General features: G+C 47.2%; 1 protein-coding gene across 30 annotated transcripts in view; it reads right to left on the bottom strand.

The window, feature by feature from the left end:
- SMARCC2 (SWI/SNF related, matrix associated, actin dependent regulator of chromatin subfamily c member 2) overlaps positions 1-15715 on the bottom strand; it is a 101364-nt gene that overhangs the window by 69913 nt on the left and 15736 nt on the right. For all 30 annotated transcript variants that reach the window (XM_056562271.1, XM_056562278.1, XM_056562277.1 and 27 more), the window contains exons 3-8: positions 13987-14072; positions 13669-13750; positions 13387-13479; positions 12204-12273; positions 9698-9767; positions 8606-8681 (exon numbers count right to left, since the gene is read on the bottom strand). In XM_056562271.1, the coding sequence (XP_056418246.1) occupies positions 8606-8681; positions 9698-9767; positions 12204-12273; positions 13387-13479; positions 13669-13750; positions 13987-14072 (477 nt within the window). The remainder of the gene's footprint in view (positions 1-8605; positions 8682-9697; positions 9768-12203; positions 12274-13386; positions 13480-13668; positions 13751-13986; positions 14073-15715) is intronic.

The raw sequence follows: 15715 nt of genomic DNA, 5'->3' as shown, positions 1-15715 counted from the left end.
AAGGAATTCAAAAAGGGCCAAATGGAAGAAGACTTCCTACGCGAATCCGTGCGGCGCAAACCATTTTGGGGCAAAAGGGAACTCTTGCCCCCCAGTAGCCACAGATATAATCTTGCCCCCCAGTAGCCACAGATATAATCTTGCCCCCCAGTAGCCACAGATATAATCTCGTCTAACCGATTGCCAAAGAGACAAAAAACGGATGCTCCTTAAAGGAATGCTTAGAGGCAGCGTCGGCATTCCAAGCCTTGAGCCACATGGAGCATCAGAGGGCAACAAGGTTGCCTGAGGCAAAGCCCGGGCTGACTCCAGAGATGCTGAGCAGAGGAGCTAAACATGGAGGAGAAGGGCCAAGGCCGTGGACAAAATTTTCAAGCTACCTGCTGGCCGAGGCCCCGTTCCGCATACACTGTAATCAAAGATGCCGGCCAGCGTGCAGGGAAAAGAGTGCTGGCACCAGGTACGGAAGCCGGCTGCGGTCCCCTGCGAAGAAGCATGCCCGTTGCCGTGCGACTCTCACCAGGACTGTCGCAAGTGGAACCGCATCGGAGCAGCGTGACAGCCGTAAGGGCTGCTCCGGAGAACAGAGGGAGAGACTGCCGGTAAGAGCCATGCCCCCCCCCCTTAACCCCCATAGCTCAGAATTAGACAGAAGGGGCATGCAGGGGCGGCGCAGAACCAGTACACAAGAATAAAGGGGGGGAGCTCCCGATACAAAGTAACCACATAAAGAGACCCTCCCAACCCTGGAAATAAAAAGAATAAAGATAAAAATACAGCCCTTACCCCAAGAAAGGGACATAGAGGGGCGGAGGGGGGTGCGTGGAGCGAGAGAGGGGAGACATACTCACCACATGGATCATCCAGCTGAAAGCCAACTGCATCATGCCAGGCTACCAAAGCGAGCAGGGGCAAATGGGTGGCCCGGACCCAAGGTACACAACCAGACGCTGGTTGCTGGCGAGGAGGGGTTAATGGCCCATACTTTATACACCGTGCCCCTAGCTCACAAGCGGGGGATCAGGCAGTACCATGCTCCTGTCACCCCAACCTAGAGAAAATAACAAAGGAAAGAACATGTAACTAAACAGAGAAACTAGGAAAAAAAATTAAGTTAGAAGACCAGGTCTGGAGAGCTCTGTCTGTCTCCTACTGACACTAAGCTAAAAGCTGATTAGCTCAGAGTCAGGGGGAGGGTATATCCTGCCAGAAGGAGCTGACTTACTTTTGTTTTTTGCCTAGTTTCAGCCTCCTAGTGGCAAGCAGAATATACTCATGGTTCCTGTGTCCCCCAATTGAAGCGAACAAGAAATTTGATTTCCTTTTTATGGAAATGATAGCTTATAAAATCATGGCTTTGTCCAAGCTGAAGCACAGACAAAGTGCTCTCTCCTGTCTAATCGTACCCCTCTGTGCTCTCTCTGGTCTGATAGGACTCCTCTGTGCTCTCTCCTGTCTGATAGCACTCCTCCTGTGCTCTCTCCTGACTAATAGCACTCCTCCTGTGCTCTCTCCTGTCTGATAGCACTCCTCCTGTGCTCTCTCCTGTCTGATAGCACTCCTCCTGTGCTCTCTCCTGTCTGATAGCACTCCTCCTGTGCTCTCTCCTGTCTGTGTTCTCTCCTGTCTGATAGGAGAGCACAGAGGCGTGCTATCAGACACATAGGAGTACTATCAGACAGGAGAGCACAGAGGAGTCCTGATAGTACCCTGATAACAATTCAAGAACTGGAAAAAATTGTCCAGAAAAAAGATGAAGAAATGGGTGGGTGCTGTGTCCCCCAATGAAGGCTACAAGAAAGAGATTTTACGGTAAGAGTACAAAAAAATCTCCTTTTCTCAGTCGCTCTTGATTGGGGGACACCTTACTGATGGGACGTACCAAAGCAGTCCCCTAGGGTGGGAAAAACAATCACCAGAGAAAAGGAATCCGTCCCGAGACTCACGTGTCCACAAGGTCTGCGGACAAGCCCCCAGGTCGGAGACACACTTGGCCCAGAAATTGAGCTCCCGGAAGACCGGGAAGCCAAAGGAAGGGGCCGTCCTCTGTAGAGACCTAAGACACCCGGGTTATATAGAAAGACAAGAAATCACAGGAAAAAAAGAAAGATGGACTTCTGCTCTGGAGAGGTCTGGTGCATGAGAACAAAGACCTGAACAGCAGCAGACCCAAAAACACCTGTCCCAGGGGCCCAACATGAGCACCCTGAAGGCGACAATAGCTGTACTGGCATAATGCGGATGACCTGGACGCCCTCCAACTCGGGAGGACATGGACCCCGAAGGAAGAACGGAACAGCAAACACCATGAAAAGGGGGCATCCCGGATACCGGAGAGACCGACAAGTAAACTGGGGACGTAGATTCACCTGGAAGACGAAACCCAGAAGAGTAAGGAAGACAGACGACCGCGAAAACTCTCCGGGCGACAAACTTCCATGTAAAAACATGAAAAAGTGAAGGAGTGCAGAACAGAAAGACCGCTCCGACTAATGTGATCGTGGAGGAGTCTTGGCCGGATCATTACACATACCCCAGAACTGAACATCACCAAGGCCCAAGGAACCGAAAGGGCCGCCTGAAAAGAAGGCATGCCACAGCATCCTAGGACAGAGTCCAAGCCAAGGAGACCGACCAGTCATAGACCCCAGAGGTCAGAGCGGACCAGAGCACTCTAAAGAAACATCCCACCGGAATGGGAGCGGAGGGGGGAAACAAATGAGAACCCAGCTGGGACTCTCAGGGTCGGGGTAGAGGAAGGATTACTCCAGAAGACTTTGGTGTCAGTGCAGTACAACTGACACAGACAAAAAGGAAAGTAAGAACACACCCTTCCAGGGAGATTGTACAAACTCTTCCAACAGAGGAGAGAGCCAAGGTTGCATGAGCAGCAGTAGATAACCAAAAAAACTGAAAAAGAGAGCCAGGCTGCAATAGTGGACAGTAAGCACACAAGTCTAGACAGTAAAAAGCACTGTTGAATGCCCTCAGCAAAAAAGCAAAGGGCCTCGCCAGATGCTCCACTTAAATAGTGGGAATAGCCAGAGTGCATCATCTTGGCAGCAGAAAAAAACCTCAACAAAATAGTCCCTCCCAAGGAGGGAAAACAAGGGTGGTCGAGATGAAAACTCAAGTAAAGGCCCATGCCAAGCACACTTATCCCCATACCCCCTGTGATAAGGGGATTGGCAAAGCGTGCCAGGCACAGAAAGAGCAGAGAAATGCTGCCTCACAGCCACGAGACAAGTACTGGGTGGACGGAGCCCCCGGGCCCAAGTGGCAACCATCGCTGTCTGGAGGAGCCACCTTGTGTCCCAAGAGGGATCGGAATCCTGTACACTGGAGCTGGGCAAAAAATACAAGACGTGTTGAGAGCACTTCTAGACAGTGGCGAGTAGGTGCTTGAGCCACTGAAACCCCGGAAAAAACACCTGGAGCACCCCCAGCAGGCCCCAAGTTAGAACAAAAGTGTGCAGAACTGCGGAAACAAAATCACCGGAAGCCCCGAGGCTCACCCGAACGAACAAAAGGAAAGGTTGGCTCTACACCTACAGAGCAGTCGTAGTGTATGTATGAACACAGACATGGGTTCCCCACGATAGCAGTGGGGTACCAAGGCTGCAGACACAAAATAAACCGCAGATATCCAAGGGACCAGCAAGAAGGGAGGCATGGCTCTAGCAGACCAACAGGGCAACCTAAGAAAGGAGAACAGAGTGATGCCGCTGTTGCTGAGAAAGTCCCTGGGACCTGCAGAAAAAAAAAAAGCCCACACCCCATCTCCTAATGGTGCCAGACACCAAGGCTGCGGACGCAGACTCAGGAGATGAAGAATGAAGTAGACCACAAAAAATGCAGACACATTGTGACTTACAGGTAGAAAGGGTCCCAAGAACCCACAGGTATACACTCTGCGGAACTACACCTGGAAAGAGAGTCACCGGACTGCAGCCACGGCATCGGCAGAAACGGGGGAGGTTACCAGGTGGATTAGAACACCATGCAGACACAGTCTAGCTATGTGGCAAAGGGACCGTGGCCACGCTTGGTCCCGCATACGGAAACACACAGTGAAGTGAGATACCAGCCTGTAGACAGAGTAGGCAACGCTGCATCATACCAGGCTAAGAAAGCGGGGCAAGCAGGGGCAGTGGGGGACCCGGACCCAGGGTACAACCTCCAGGCCCTGGCCGTTGGCAGGAAGGGGTTAACGGTGCATACTTTTATGTCCCGTGCCCCTTAGCCGCATATGGGGGAACAGGTAGCGCCATGCTCCTAAGTAAAGAACCTAACTAAATAGCTCTTACTAGAAAATAATAAAAAAGGCCTCCTGCTGACACTAGCTAAAACTGATTACCTCACTGCAGGTGAGCGGGTATATCCTGGCAGGGAGGAACCTACTTTTTTTTCCTAGTGTCAGCACCTCCTAGTGGAAAGAGCATATACCCATCAATAAGGTGTCCCCCAATGAAGAGCGACGGAGAAAAGGAGATTTTTTTGTACTCACCGTAAAATCTCTTTCTCGTAGCCTTCATTGGGGGACACCTAACTGATGGGTATATGCTCTTGCCACTAGGAAAAAAAGTCAGCTCCTTCCTGGCAGGATATACCCGCCCACCTGCAGTTTCGTCACAAAGCAGTAGGAGAAGCCAACAAAGAAATACATCCGAAGGACCCTAGAAAGGAAACACCGGATAAACAACCCAAGAACCGGAAAAAAGATGAAGAAATGGGTGTGTGCGGTGTCCCCCAATGAAGGCTACTTAAAAGAGATTTTACGGTGAGTACAAAAAAATCTCCTTTTCTCGGGGGACACCTCGCTCTTCATTGGGGGACACCTAACTAATGGGACGTACCAAAGCAGTCCCCTAGGGTGGGGAAAAACAACAACCAGAGAAAAGGAATCAGTCCCAAGACTAAACTCACGTGTCCACAAGGCCTGCGGACGAGCCCCCAAGGCGGAGACACACTAGGCCCAGAAATTGAACTCCCGGAAGATCTCCCGTAAGGAGATGGGCTAGGATGCCAAATGCCGACAATAGCCATACTGGTGTAATGCAGATAGCCTGAACGCCCTCCAACTCTGGAGGACATGGACCCCGAAGGAAGAAAGGAGCGGCCAACACCCTGAAAAGGGCGCATCCCGGATACCAGAGAGACCGACAATAAACTGGAGACATAGAGCCACCTGGAAGACGACCCCTGAAGAGTAAGGAAAACAGGCGTCCGTGAAAACTCTCCGGGCGACAAACTTCTATGAAGAAGTGAAGGAGTGCAGAACAGAAAAGACTGCCCCGACTAATAGGATCGCAGAGGAGTCCTGGATCACTACCCATACCCAAGACCTGAACCATCACCAAAGCCCAAGGAACCGGAAGAGCTGACTGAAAAGAAGGCACGCTCTAGCATCCTAGGACAGAGTCCAAGCCAAGGAGACCAACCAGTCATAGACCCTAGTGGTCTGAGTGGACCAGAGCACTCTGAAGAAACATCCTGCCAGAATGGGAACGGAGGGAGAAACAAATGAGAACCCAGCTGGGACTCTCAGGGTCTGGGCACAGGAAGGATTACTCCAGAAGACTGTGGTGTCTGTGCAGTACAACTGACACAGACAAGAGGGAAGGAAGAACACACCCTTCCAGGGAGATTGTACAAACTCCTCCAACAGAGGAGAGAGCCGAGGCTGCATGAGCAGCAGTAGATAACCAAAAAACAAAAAAGAGAGCCAGGCTGTAATAGTGGACAGTAAGCACACAAGCCTAGACTGTAAAAAACTCTGTTGAATGCTCTCAGCAAAGAAACAAGGGCCCCGCCAGATACTTCACCTATATAGTGGGAACAGTGAGATGGCATCATCTTGGCGGCAGAAAAAACTCAACAAAATAGTCCCTCCAGAGGAGGGAAAACAAGGGTGGGCGAGATGAAACTTCAAGTACAGACCCATGCCAAGCCCACTGATCCCCATACCCCCCTTGTGGAAAGGGGATTGGCAAAGCGCGCCGGCGCAGTTAAGAGCAGGGAAACACTGCCCCACAGCCACGGGACAAGTACTGTGTGGACGGAGCCCCCAGGCCCCGGCGGCAACCATCGCTGTCTGGAGGAGCCACCTTGTGTCCCAAGAGGGATCGGAATCCTGTACAACAGAGCTGGGCAACAAATACAAGAAGTGTTAAGAGCCATTCTAGACCATAACGAGTAGGTGACTGAGCCACCCCGGACAGAAACCCCAGAATAAACACCTGGAGGCATAGGGAGGGGCTGAACTGACTGTCGCCCCAGCAGGCCCCATGAAAGAACAGGAGTGCTCAACCGCCGCAGAACTGAGGAAACAAAATCACCAGAAGAACAGAGGTTCACCCGCCCGAACAAAGGAAAAGGTGGGCTCTACACCTACAGAGCGGTCTTAGCAAATGTAGGAACACAGACATGGGTACCCCACGATAGCAGTGGGGTATCAAGACTGCAGACACAAAAGAAACCGCAGACATTGAAGGGACCAGCAGGAAGGGAGGCATGCCTCTAGCAGACCAACAGGGCAACCTAAGAAAGGAAGAAAGGAGAACAGAGTGATGCCGCTGTTGCTGAGAAATACAGGTAGAAAGGGTCCCTACAACCCATAGGTACACATACTGCGGAACTACACCTGGAAGAGAGACCCCGGACTGCAGCATCAGCAGAGATGGGGGAGGTGACCAGGTGGATTAGAACACCATGCAGACACAGTCTGGCTATGTGGCTAAAGGACTGTGACCATCCCGGGTCCCGCATACAGAAACACACAGTGAAGTGAGATACCAGCCTGTAGACAGAGTAGCAGGCATGTAGAGAGAGACCTGGGGACTGTGGGCTGGAAGAGGGGATCCTTAGCACTAGCCGCGAATGCAATAGCCTGTGGAGAAGGGAATCCCATAGCATGACCTGCCAAGAAACCCCCTAGGATGGATGGCTCGCAGACCTGAAGGATGAGGAATCTTAAAAGAAATCTGGGCATCTGCCAGGAATGCAAAAGAACTTGCTCATTGTATGGCACTCCGTGGTAGAAGGGAACATATTGATGGAATATGATCCCCGGCTCCAAGGGGACTTGAAACCCTGGTAACAACCCGCCACGGCGGTTTTCATATGCTCCATGACAGTGAGCAACAAAAGAATCAAACTGTGTTACAAGTGTTGGCCACAAGAGGTTGCCAAACACCACCAAATGGTCTGAGCGACCAAGAAATATGTACTTTTTTTTATTTTTTTTATGCAATAAATACTATATGTTCTTTATTATATATTAAAATATGCCACCACAACTTGGAAGGGGACATTGGGTGCCCATAAGCAGCAGACAGTAAGCCCCTGGGGGAGCGACGGCTCATAGCAGTGTGCTATAAGTGCCTGCTAAGCCGCCGATCCAGAATGGGACAATAGCGGGCCAGACCACAAGCTCCCGCCAGGCTGCTGCCGTGGGAGCCAAGGTACTTTGCCCATGTCGAGCCCCGGAACGGGGAAGGAGGGCGGAACAAAAACCTCCAGCAGCGTGAAAGCCCGAGAGGAGGAGCTTTGATCTCTTGGCTCGCGTGCTGAAACGGGGGAAGAAGAAGGGTGGAGCTATACCGCTGCAGTGGAGCACTGGTTCAGGTCAATAAGAGAGGTGGCAAGCTCCCGGCGGGTGAAGTTCTGCAGCTCCCGCTGTATACCGCCGTCAGGCACCTCGCACAGTGCATCCGCAGATCGAAAATTAAAACCGGCGAGAAGGAACAGCAAGGCTGTTCAGAGGTGAGCCGGCAAAAACTCCTGTGGAGGCAGTCGCTGCAAAATGACGGCGGCTGTCCTCCACAGGACCCAGTATGCATAAAAACAGGGGACCTAAGGGAGCCCCAACATGAACCTCCAATAAAGGACCCACAGGGAGAGGGAGGAAAAGGGGGGCAGGGACATATACTCATCTCCAAATGTCATCAGGCAGCTTTTAAGTCACCTCCATCACGTCATGCTGCAACAGACAGGACAGGAAGGGAAAATAGGGGATCCAGACCCTAGGTGCAACCCCAGGCGCTGGCCGTTGGCGGGAAGGGGTTAACGATGCATTTTGTTCTATGCCCCGTGCCCCTTAGCCGCATATAGGGGAACAGGTAGCGCCATGCTCCTGAACCCCCACCTGAAAAAGGAAAACAAAATGGAGTAAAGAGCCTAACTAAATAGCCCTTACTCGAAAATAATAAAAAAGACCAGGTCTGGGGAGCTCCCAGACCTGTGTCTTGCCTCCTGCTGACACTAGCTAAAACTGATTATCTCACTGCAGGTGGCGGGTATATCCTGCCAGGGAGGAGCCGACTTTTTTTTCCTAGTGTCAGCGCCTCCTAGTGGCAAGAGCATATACACATCAGTAATGTGTCCCCCAATGAAGCGACCGAGAAATAAAAATGTATTTTGAAGTATATTAGAAAGGTTAATATTTTGTCAGATGTACAACATATAAAAAGTTTTTGTATCCGACAGTGCCCATTAAAGTTGTCCCTGAGATATGTGAGGAGACTATCTGCTATGATGTCTCCCATACAATGCACACATAAAGAGGAGATCCCAATTCTCTTTATAGTACACAAGCTAGAGTTACCTTGCGGGGCTTTTCTGGGGTAGGCGCATCCTCAACTGGAGCCTCCACCTCACTAGCTGGAATCCAAGTGTCATAGCTTCAAAAGAACAGAGTAGATACAAAATGCTTTTTGCAAACAACGTAGGTAAAGGATTACATTACGGAGAGCACAAAGAAAATTATATTTATATGTCCATGCAGGATTTTCTCACGCTGTGAAGCCACATGAATACACGCCAAAAGCATAAATTCTGGCTTACTACATCTAGTACACATTGTAATGTTTTACTCTAACCCACAGAGAACAAAACTCATAAAGGCTGTCAATGCTAATGAACTTCAAACACAACATGTTAAAGGGGTACTCCGGTGGAAAAAAATATTTTAAAATCAACTAGTACCAAAAAATTTAACTGATTTTTAAATTACTTCTATTTAAAAATCTTAATCCTTCCAGTACTTATTAGCTGCTGTATGCTCCAAAGAAAATTGTATAGCTATTTTCTGCCTGACCACAGTGCTCTCTGCTGAATCCTCTGTCCATGTCAGGAACTGTCCAGAGTAGGGAGGTTTGCTATGAGGATTTGCTCCTTCTCTGGACAGTTCCTTACACAGACAGAGGTGTTAGCAGAGAGCACTGTGGTCAGGCAGAAAAGAACTATACAACTTCCTCTGGAGCATACAGCACCTGATAAGTACTGGAAGGGTAAGATTTTTAAATAGAAGTCATTTACAGACCTGTTTTACTTTTTGGTACCAGTTGATTTTAAAATTATTTTCCACCGGAGTACCTCTTTAATACAAGTGCAGCTGACTCACCAAATCATAGTTTTATTTCTAATCTAGTAGTAGCTTTTAATAATATTTAAACCAGACGAGTGCTTTAGGACTTGAATACTCATTGCTCATAAACAGAAGTGAACATCTATACATGGTACTCAGGACACAACTATGCACAAGGAAGCTATGGTCTTAAAGATATGAAGGAGATTTATCAAAACATGTGTAGAGAGAGTGGGGAAGTTGCCTACAGCAACCAATTAAATTGCTTACTTTATTTTTCAGAGGCCCATAAAATAAAAAAAAACTTCCAACCAACCAACCCACACTTACCTATCTGGATAATATCCCCAGTGAAGTAGAACCTGCTTGTCTCTTTTCATTATGGGCCTCACCCATTCCTCTAAACAGAGAACACAGTAATAAAAGTGTAAGTAAAGTTAAAACAAATGTTATCTACCCAGCAAAATGCAAAAATCAGCGAACAAAAATAAATTTATAGCATTAAAAGCAGGATACCCAGATCTATAACAAAGTACATGACAAAATGTAATTACACTAAATTGTTACTGCAACTTTCCCACTGATAACAAGAATAGAGGTTAACTGTCCCTGAAGTCTCTGTGAACTTCCAAACACTGTCAAGCACTGAAATCTGTTCTGTTTGAAAATCCCAGCAAGTAAATGGAGCAGAGGGCTGAGCATGCACACTGCTACTCCATTAACTTAGGGGACAAATGGTCTATATACAATTGGTGAGGATCCCAGCAGTCGGACTCCCACCGATTAGCTAGTTATGCCCTTTCATGTGGAAATGGGATAACGTTAGGGTATGTTCACACTAGAGCCCTGTGCGTGCGGGACTGTTTTTAATCCCACTCCCACTGCATATTTGGCCATTATCCACAACATGCATGTCCCATCTGCCAGCTCCCACTATATGTGTCTAATCCCACCCGCCTCCTCTAAAATGCAACCCTCCCCCCCCCCCCGATCACCCCTGTGCTATTTTAATTTCCCCCACCCCCTTGTGCCATTTTTATCCCCCGTGCCATTTTAAAGCGTACCCGTCAGATCCAACAACAAAAAACATATTTTTTTATATATAACTCAGTACCTAATCCTGACCATGTACATCTAATTTTTATGTGTCTAGCACCTTTATTTATGTTTTATTACACTTTTAATTTAGCTCACTAGTCTGAATTCCTCTCGAAGGGAGGGGGCGTGGCCTCACTGTGCAGGTCTCCGCCCCCTCCCTCAGTATGCTGTCTGCTCACATCTCCCCTAGCATTAGCAAAACTACAACTCCCAGCTTGTCCTCACTGACAGTAGCTGGACACAAGCTGACAGTGGGAGGATTTTTCCTCTAGCTATGAGCCCTGCACTCACAGCTGTCAATCAAGGAAGTGTGTCCATGACATAGGTGATGATGCATGGACACAGCAGGACTAGTATGTGTTCAAGCAGGCAGGGGGGCAGTTGTTTGACTGACTTTCAGTATGAAAATTTTCTAATGAAAGCCTATTGGTTTTGCATGCTTTACAACATATCAAAAGTTTTTGTATCTGACAGTGCCTATTTTAATCCCCCCCCCCCCCCACACTGTCATTTTAATGCCCCCTCATGTCATTTTAAACACTGTGGAGCAGGGGGACATCACACATCAGCGCAGCGGACTTAGGACCTGTGGAGTCCCCACACCTGCGGGAGCCCACAGGAGGTCGCAGTACAGGTAAGGAAGAGCAAGGGGATCAGAGAGAGGGGGAACAGGAGGTGGGAGGGGGAAGAGGTTTAAAATATCAGTTCCGGCAGCCGCGGTAGCTCATTGATTTAAAGTGGCCGTGGATGCAGATAATGAAAAGGCTGATGGTGCCCAGGCCACTTTAAATCAGTGGTGGCACCAAATTTTGCAGAGGCTGGGTATGCGATGTAGGAGTGTGTGGAATCAGCAGGCATATCGCACCCACATGTTTTGCCCTGGGTCCTGCGGGATCCCAATCCCAATGCAGAGCTCTAGTTCACACTACGGGATTCAGCAATTCCTCTTTACATCTGCAACCTTTTCTGATCCATGGTTAATAGAAAAACTATACCAAACTCGAAAACCAAAATAGCAGAAACTATAGGCACTTATTTCCACTACAATTTGTGCTGAAAATCTAAGTCCCATTGACTCATGGGCTTTTACTACCATATTCTGGCAGAAGATTGAACAAGTTCAATCTCCCAATGGAAGTCAGATCCTTGTCAGAAATTCCGACACAGAAATTTTCCTTTGTGAACACAGAAGTGGAAAAAAAAAAAACATTCAAGACAATAAGAGTGTGATGCAAGGCAGATTCCACATTGAATTTGCATAGAATGAACAAGCCCTTAATCCTGGAATAACCACTTTAAAATGTCAATAAAGGGGAGGTACTATTTTCTCTGCAAGGTAAGAGTAAGGCAAGATTACCTAATATACTCGAGTATAAGCCGAGTTTTTCAGCACGATTTTTCGTGCTGAAAAGGCCCTCCTCGGCTTATACTCGAGTGAACTCTCCGCCTGTCAATCCCTTTATCAGTGGTCTTCAACCTGCGGGCCTCCCGAGGTTGCAAAACTACAACTCCCAGCAAGCCCAGACAGCCATCGGCTGATGGGGGTCTGGATGATGACGGGGGTCTGGATGATGACAGGGGTCTGGATAATGACAGGGGGGGGGGATGATGTATTTTCCACCCTAGGCTTATAGTCGAGTCAATAACTTTTCCTGGGTTTTTGGGGTAAAATTAGGGGCCTCGGCTTATATTCGGGTCGGCTTATACTCGAGTATATACGGTATGTTGGTATTCTGACCTTCCTCCAGGGAGCCAGGAACAGGAACAACCACATGAGAAGCATGACTTTTGTCCTCCGTAACTGTGCCCTGAAAACAATAAAAAGAAAGGTAATATGATAGAACGTAAAAATAACAATGCAAATAACAGATGTTATCTATTTCTACAAATATCAAATTGCTTTTTTGAGGATTTTGAGTATTCAAACAGGACCTCCCCAAAAGAAAACATACACAAGGGTTGTCATTGGACAGCAACTGTAAAACTGTACAGGATCCCAGCATAATTTAGTCAGTCTCCATTCATATGGCAGACTCTCACTTGGATTTCAAAACAAATTCCACTACAAGGTGCACTTTAAAGGGGTTATTCAGGGGGACAAATCTGTTTTTTTAAAATGTGTCAGTCTAAGTTTATCCAACCAGTGGCAGAGGTTGTAACAGGCCAATGATCGGCAGAGAAGGAATTTCCAGTGTCAAGAAGGGAAGTGCAGATCAGCAGAGATCCAGTGGCATCAGAACAGCAGGGACGAAGGATCGATTAGGCAATTCTGATTTTATAAAAAAAAAATGTTTTATCAAGTCAACCCCTTTATTTAATGTAATACCCAAATGATATAAAACTTTGTAATACACTTTACCATTTTCAAAATATCCGTTTGGGTCAATGAATTAAAGGGAACCTGTCATCAGATTTTACCATATATATAACGTGTAGAAACATGTCATATATGGTAAAATCTTTTTCCTCACCATCCCAAGTGTATGTTCCTGCCAGAAGGGTTTATTTTGCAAAGAGGCTACAAACTCCTAGTATCAGCTGAGGAGCGGATACAATTGGATCCCTTGTAGGTAATGTTCTGCAAGATAAACAGTCTGAACTTTAACTTGATACACTGTTGGAAACTACTGGTGAGATTTGTGCTGCTGATAATGTATTTAGCATTGTCTACACTAGATACAATTGTGCCCCCTTTCAGCCTTTTAGCTATGTAGGAGTACTCTTTCCTGATGCTTCAGACCATGTTGGCGCTATATAAATAAATTATTATTATGATGATAATGAGGCCTTTATGGTTTCCAATCCCCTCCCTTGCATACACAGAACTAGGAAGTTAAACTATTTAAGCGCAGTGGTTAAAAAACTATTCCATGCAAAAGGCAAGAATTTCATTTTCACACAATAATCACTTTTTCTATTACCTGGTGCCTTTTCACAATGTCTTTAAGCTTGCTCTGCAGCTTTGATTCTATGTCTGGATGAAGGTATATATTTGGTCGGGAAAGACAGTTGTTCTAAAGGATTGAAAAGGGAAATGTACAATAAATAAAAGATAAATCACTGCAGACATAAATTTTTTAATAAAAAAACCTTTAATACTTCATTGAAAATTTGATTTGTTTGACGTGTATGGGATGCATATTCGGTACAGCCTGTAAACAGTCCCCCCCCCCAAAATTATACGAAAAGAAAGCCATCCAGACCTGCACAAGGGACTTTTCAATGTTCATGAACATCTCGACGTTACGATCCATGCGTGAAGGGTTCTGGAAGTCAAACCTGCGCCTAAAAGGAACATAACACTGAAATTAGAGAGAACAAATGAAGAGTAATATAACTCAATGTGCAAGGCTGTAGCATGCTCGTGTGAAGAAGTGCGGGTGTCCCATACTGATGATAGTCCACACCCCTACTACTGTCCATCAGATTTCACCAGCGATTACAGTCCTGTGACTAGGTACACAGTTGTTCTGATACCACAAAAGCACAGTGAGAACACTGATATAGAGTAAGCCTCTTACCATCCTTGGTCACTTTTAAATTTATAAGCAGCAGCAAGGATATGACAGAGCGCTCCTCCCACTTTGAAGTCCAGGAAGCATTTCATCTGTAAAACAAAAAATGCTCAGACCGAATATACATTGGATTTTAGCACATAATAACAAAATAAGAATATCTAGACCTTGATGTTACTAATAACCTTATTCCCATCTGTGGCATATCCACATTACTGAGACCGAGACCTCTGACCTCCTTTGGCCTGGTTGTGGCCAATGGAGTTGGTTGCTAGGGCGCAATGTGCATAACTTCCATTCACATCCTGTGGATATGCCATAAATGTCCCAGATAGGAATACAATAGTGATCTCCAAACTGTGGTCCTCCAGCTGTTACAAAACTACAACTATTGGAAGGTCAGAGTTTGGAGACCACTGCACGTTATAAATAAAAATAGGAAGCTCCTCAGTAATGGATCCACCAGCAAAGGCATTTAGTAGACAATGCCTTATGACATTATCTATCTATTTTTTTCATCATCATGTGTAGGGATGTCCCGATACAGATTCTGGTATCGGGGCCGATACTAGCTATTTGCATGGTATCGGGGACTCGTTTAATGTCCCTGATACCATGCCCGATACCTGATGCCGCTCCACTGTCCCGTTCTTCCGTCCTCCGGGCCGCATCATGGCGTCCTATGGAGGAGCATGTGACACACACGTCACTCCGCCTCCTCCCCTGCGCCCAGCGTAACGCTATGGAGGAAGCAGAGTGACGTATAGGTCACATGCTCCTCCATAGGACGCCATGATGCGGCCCAGAGGACGGGAGAACGGGACAGTGGAGCGGCACTGCGGCAGCACCCGACAGAGAAGGTGAGCTGCCTGCAAGGAGGGGGGCTTCTACTAATGTCTACTGGGGGGCCCCTGCTGCTGTTTAAACAGGGGGCTCCTGCTGTCTAAAGGGGGGCCCCTGCTGCTGTCTAAAGGGGGGCCCACTGTCTAAAAGGGGGCTGCTACTTATGTCTACAGGGGGGCTGCTGCTAATGTCTGCAAGGGGATACTACCTACTATTTAAGACAATCTTACAGCAGAGTCACCTGCACTAACTTGAATTTATAGGTAGATGATGCAGGTGACCCGGTTTCTACCACTGCTCACCATGTGGTCATCAGTCTCACCGTCAATGCAAATTCCCTGTTCTGCCCAATGGAGAAGATAGAAATCTTGGCTCATACTACAGCAGCCGCCTCCATTGTACACAACAAGGACCCACATATCATACGGTAAACAGCGCTAGAAACCGCATTACCCTGCTGTCAGATTCCCTTTAAAATATAAGTACTCGTACTTAGTATCGGCGAGTAGCAGAATTAAAGTATCGGTACTCGTACTCGGTCTTAAAAAAATGGTATCGGGACATCCCTAATCATGGGTCTATTAAGACCAAAAGCTGACAGCTAAAACAATCTGAAATGGGAATACCCCTTTAACTAAAAATAAAAAATAAACATTGCATTGACCTTTGTAAAATATAGCATTTTTGGTTTTTATGTTTTTGGTGTAAGCAATTACACCAGGGAGTCTCTAACTACTAAAAAAAAACTACAACTCCCATTATGCCTGACAGCTGAGTTTTAGTTTTGCAACAGATGAGGAGCCACAGAATGGAAAACAATGCATTGGGGTACGTTCACACACACATGTATTTTGATGCAGATTTTCAGCTGCTGATTTTCCTACCCATTGAA

Source organism: Hyla sarda, chromosome 2 (genome assembly GCF_029499605.1).
Source record: "Hyla sarda isolate aHylSar1 chromosome 2, aHylSar1.hap1, whole genome shotgun sequence".
Taxonomy (NCBI): Eukaryota; Metazoa; Chordata; class Amphibia; order Anura; family Hylidae; genus Hyla; species Hyla sarda.
The sequence above is the reverse complement of the archived record's forward strand: the minus strand, read 5'-3'. Positions and strand labels throughout refer to the sequence as shown.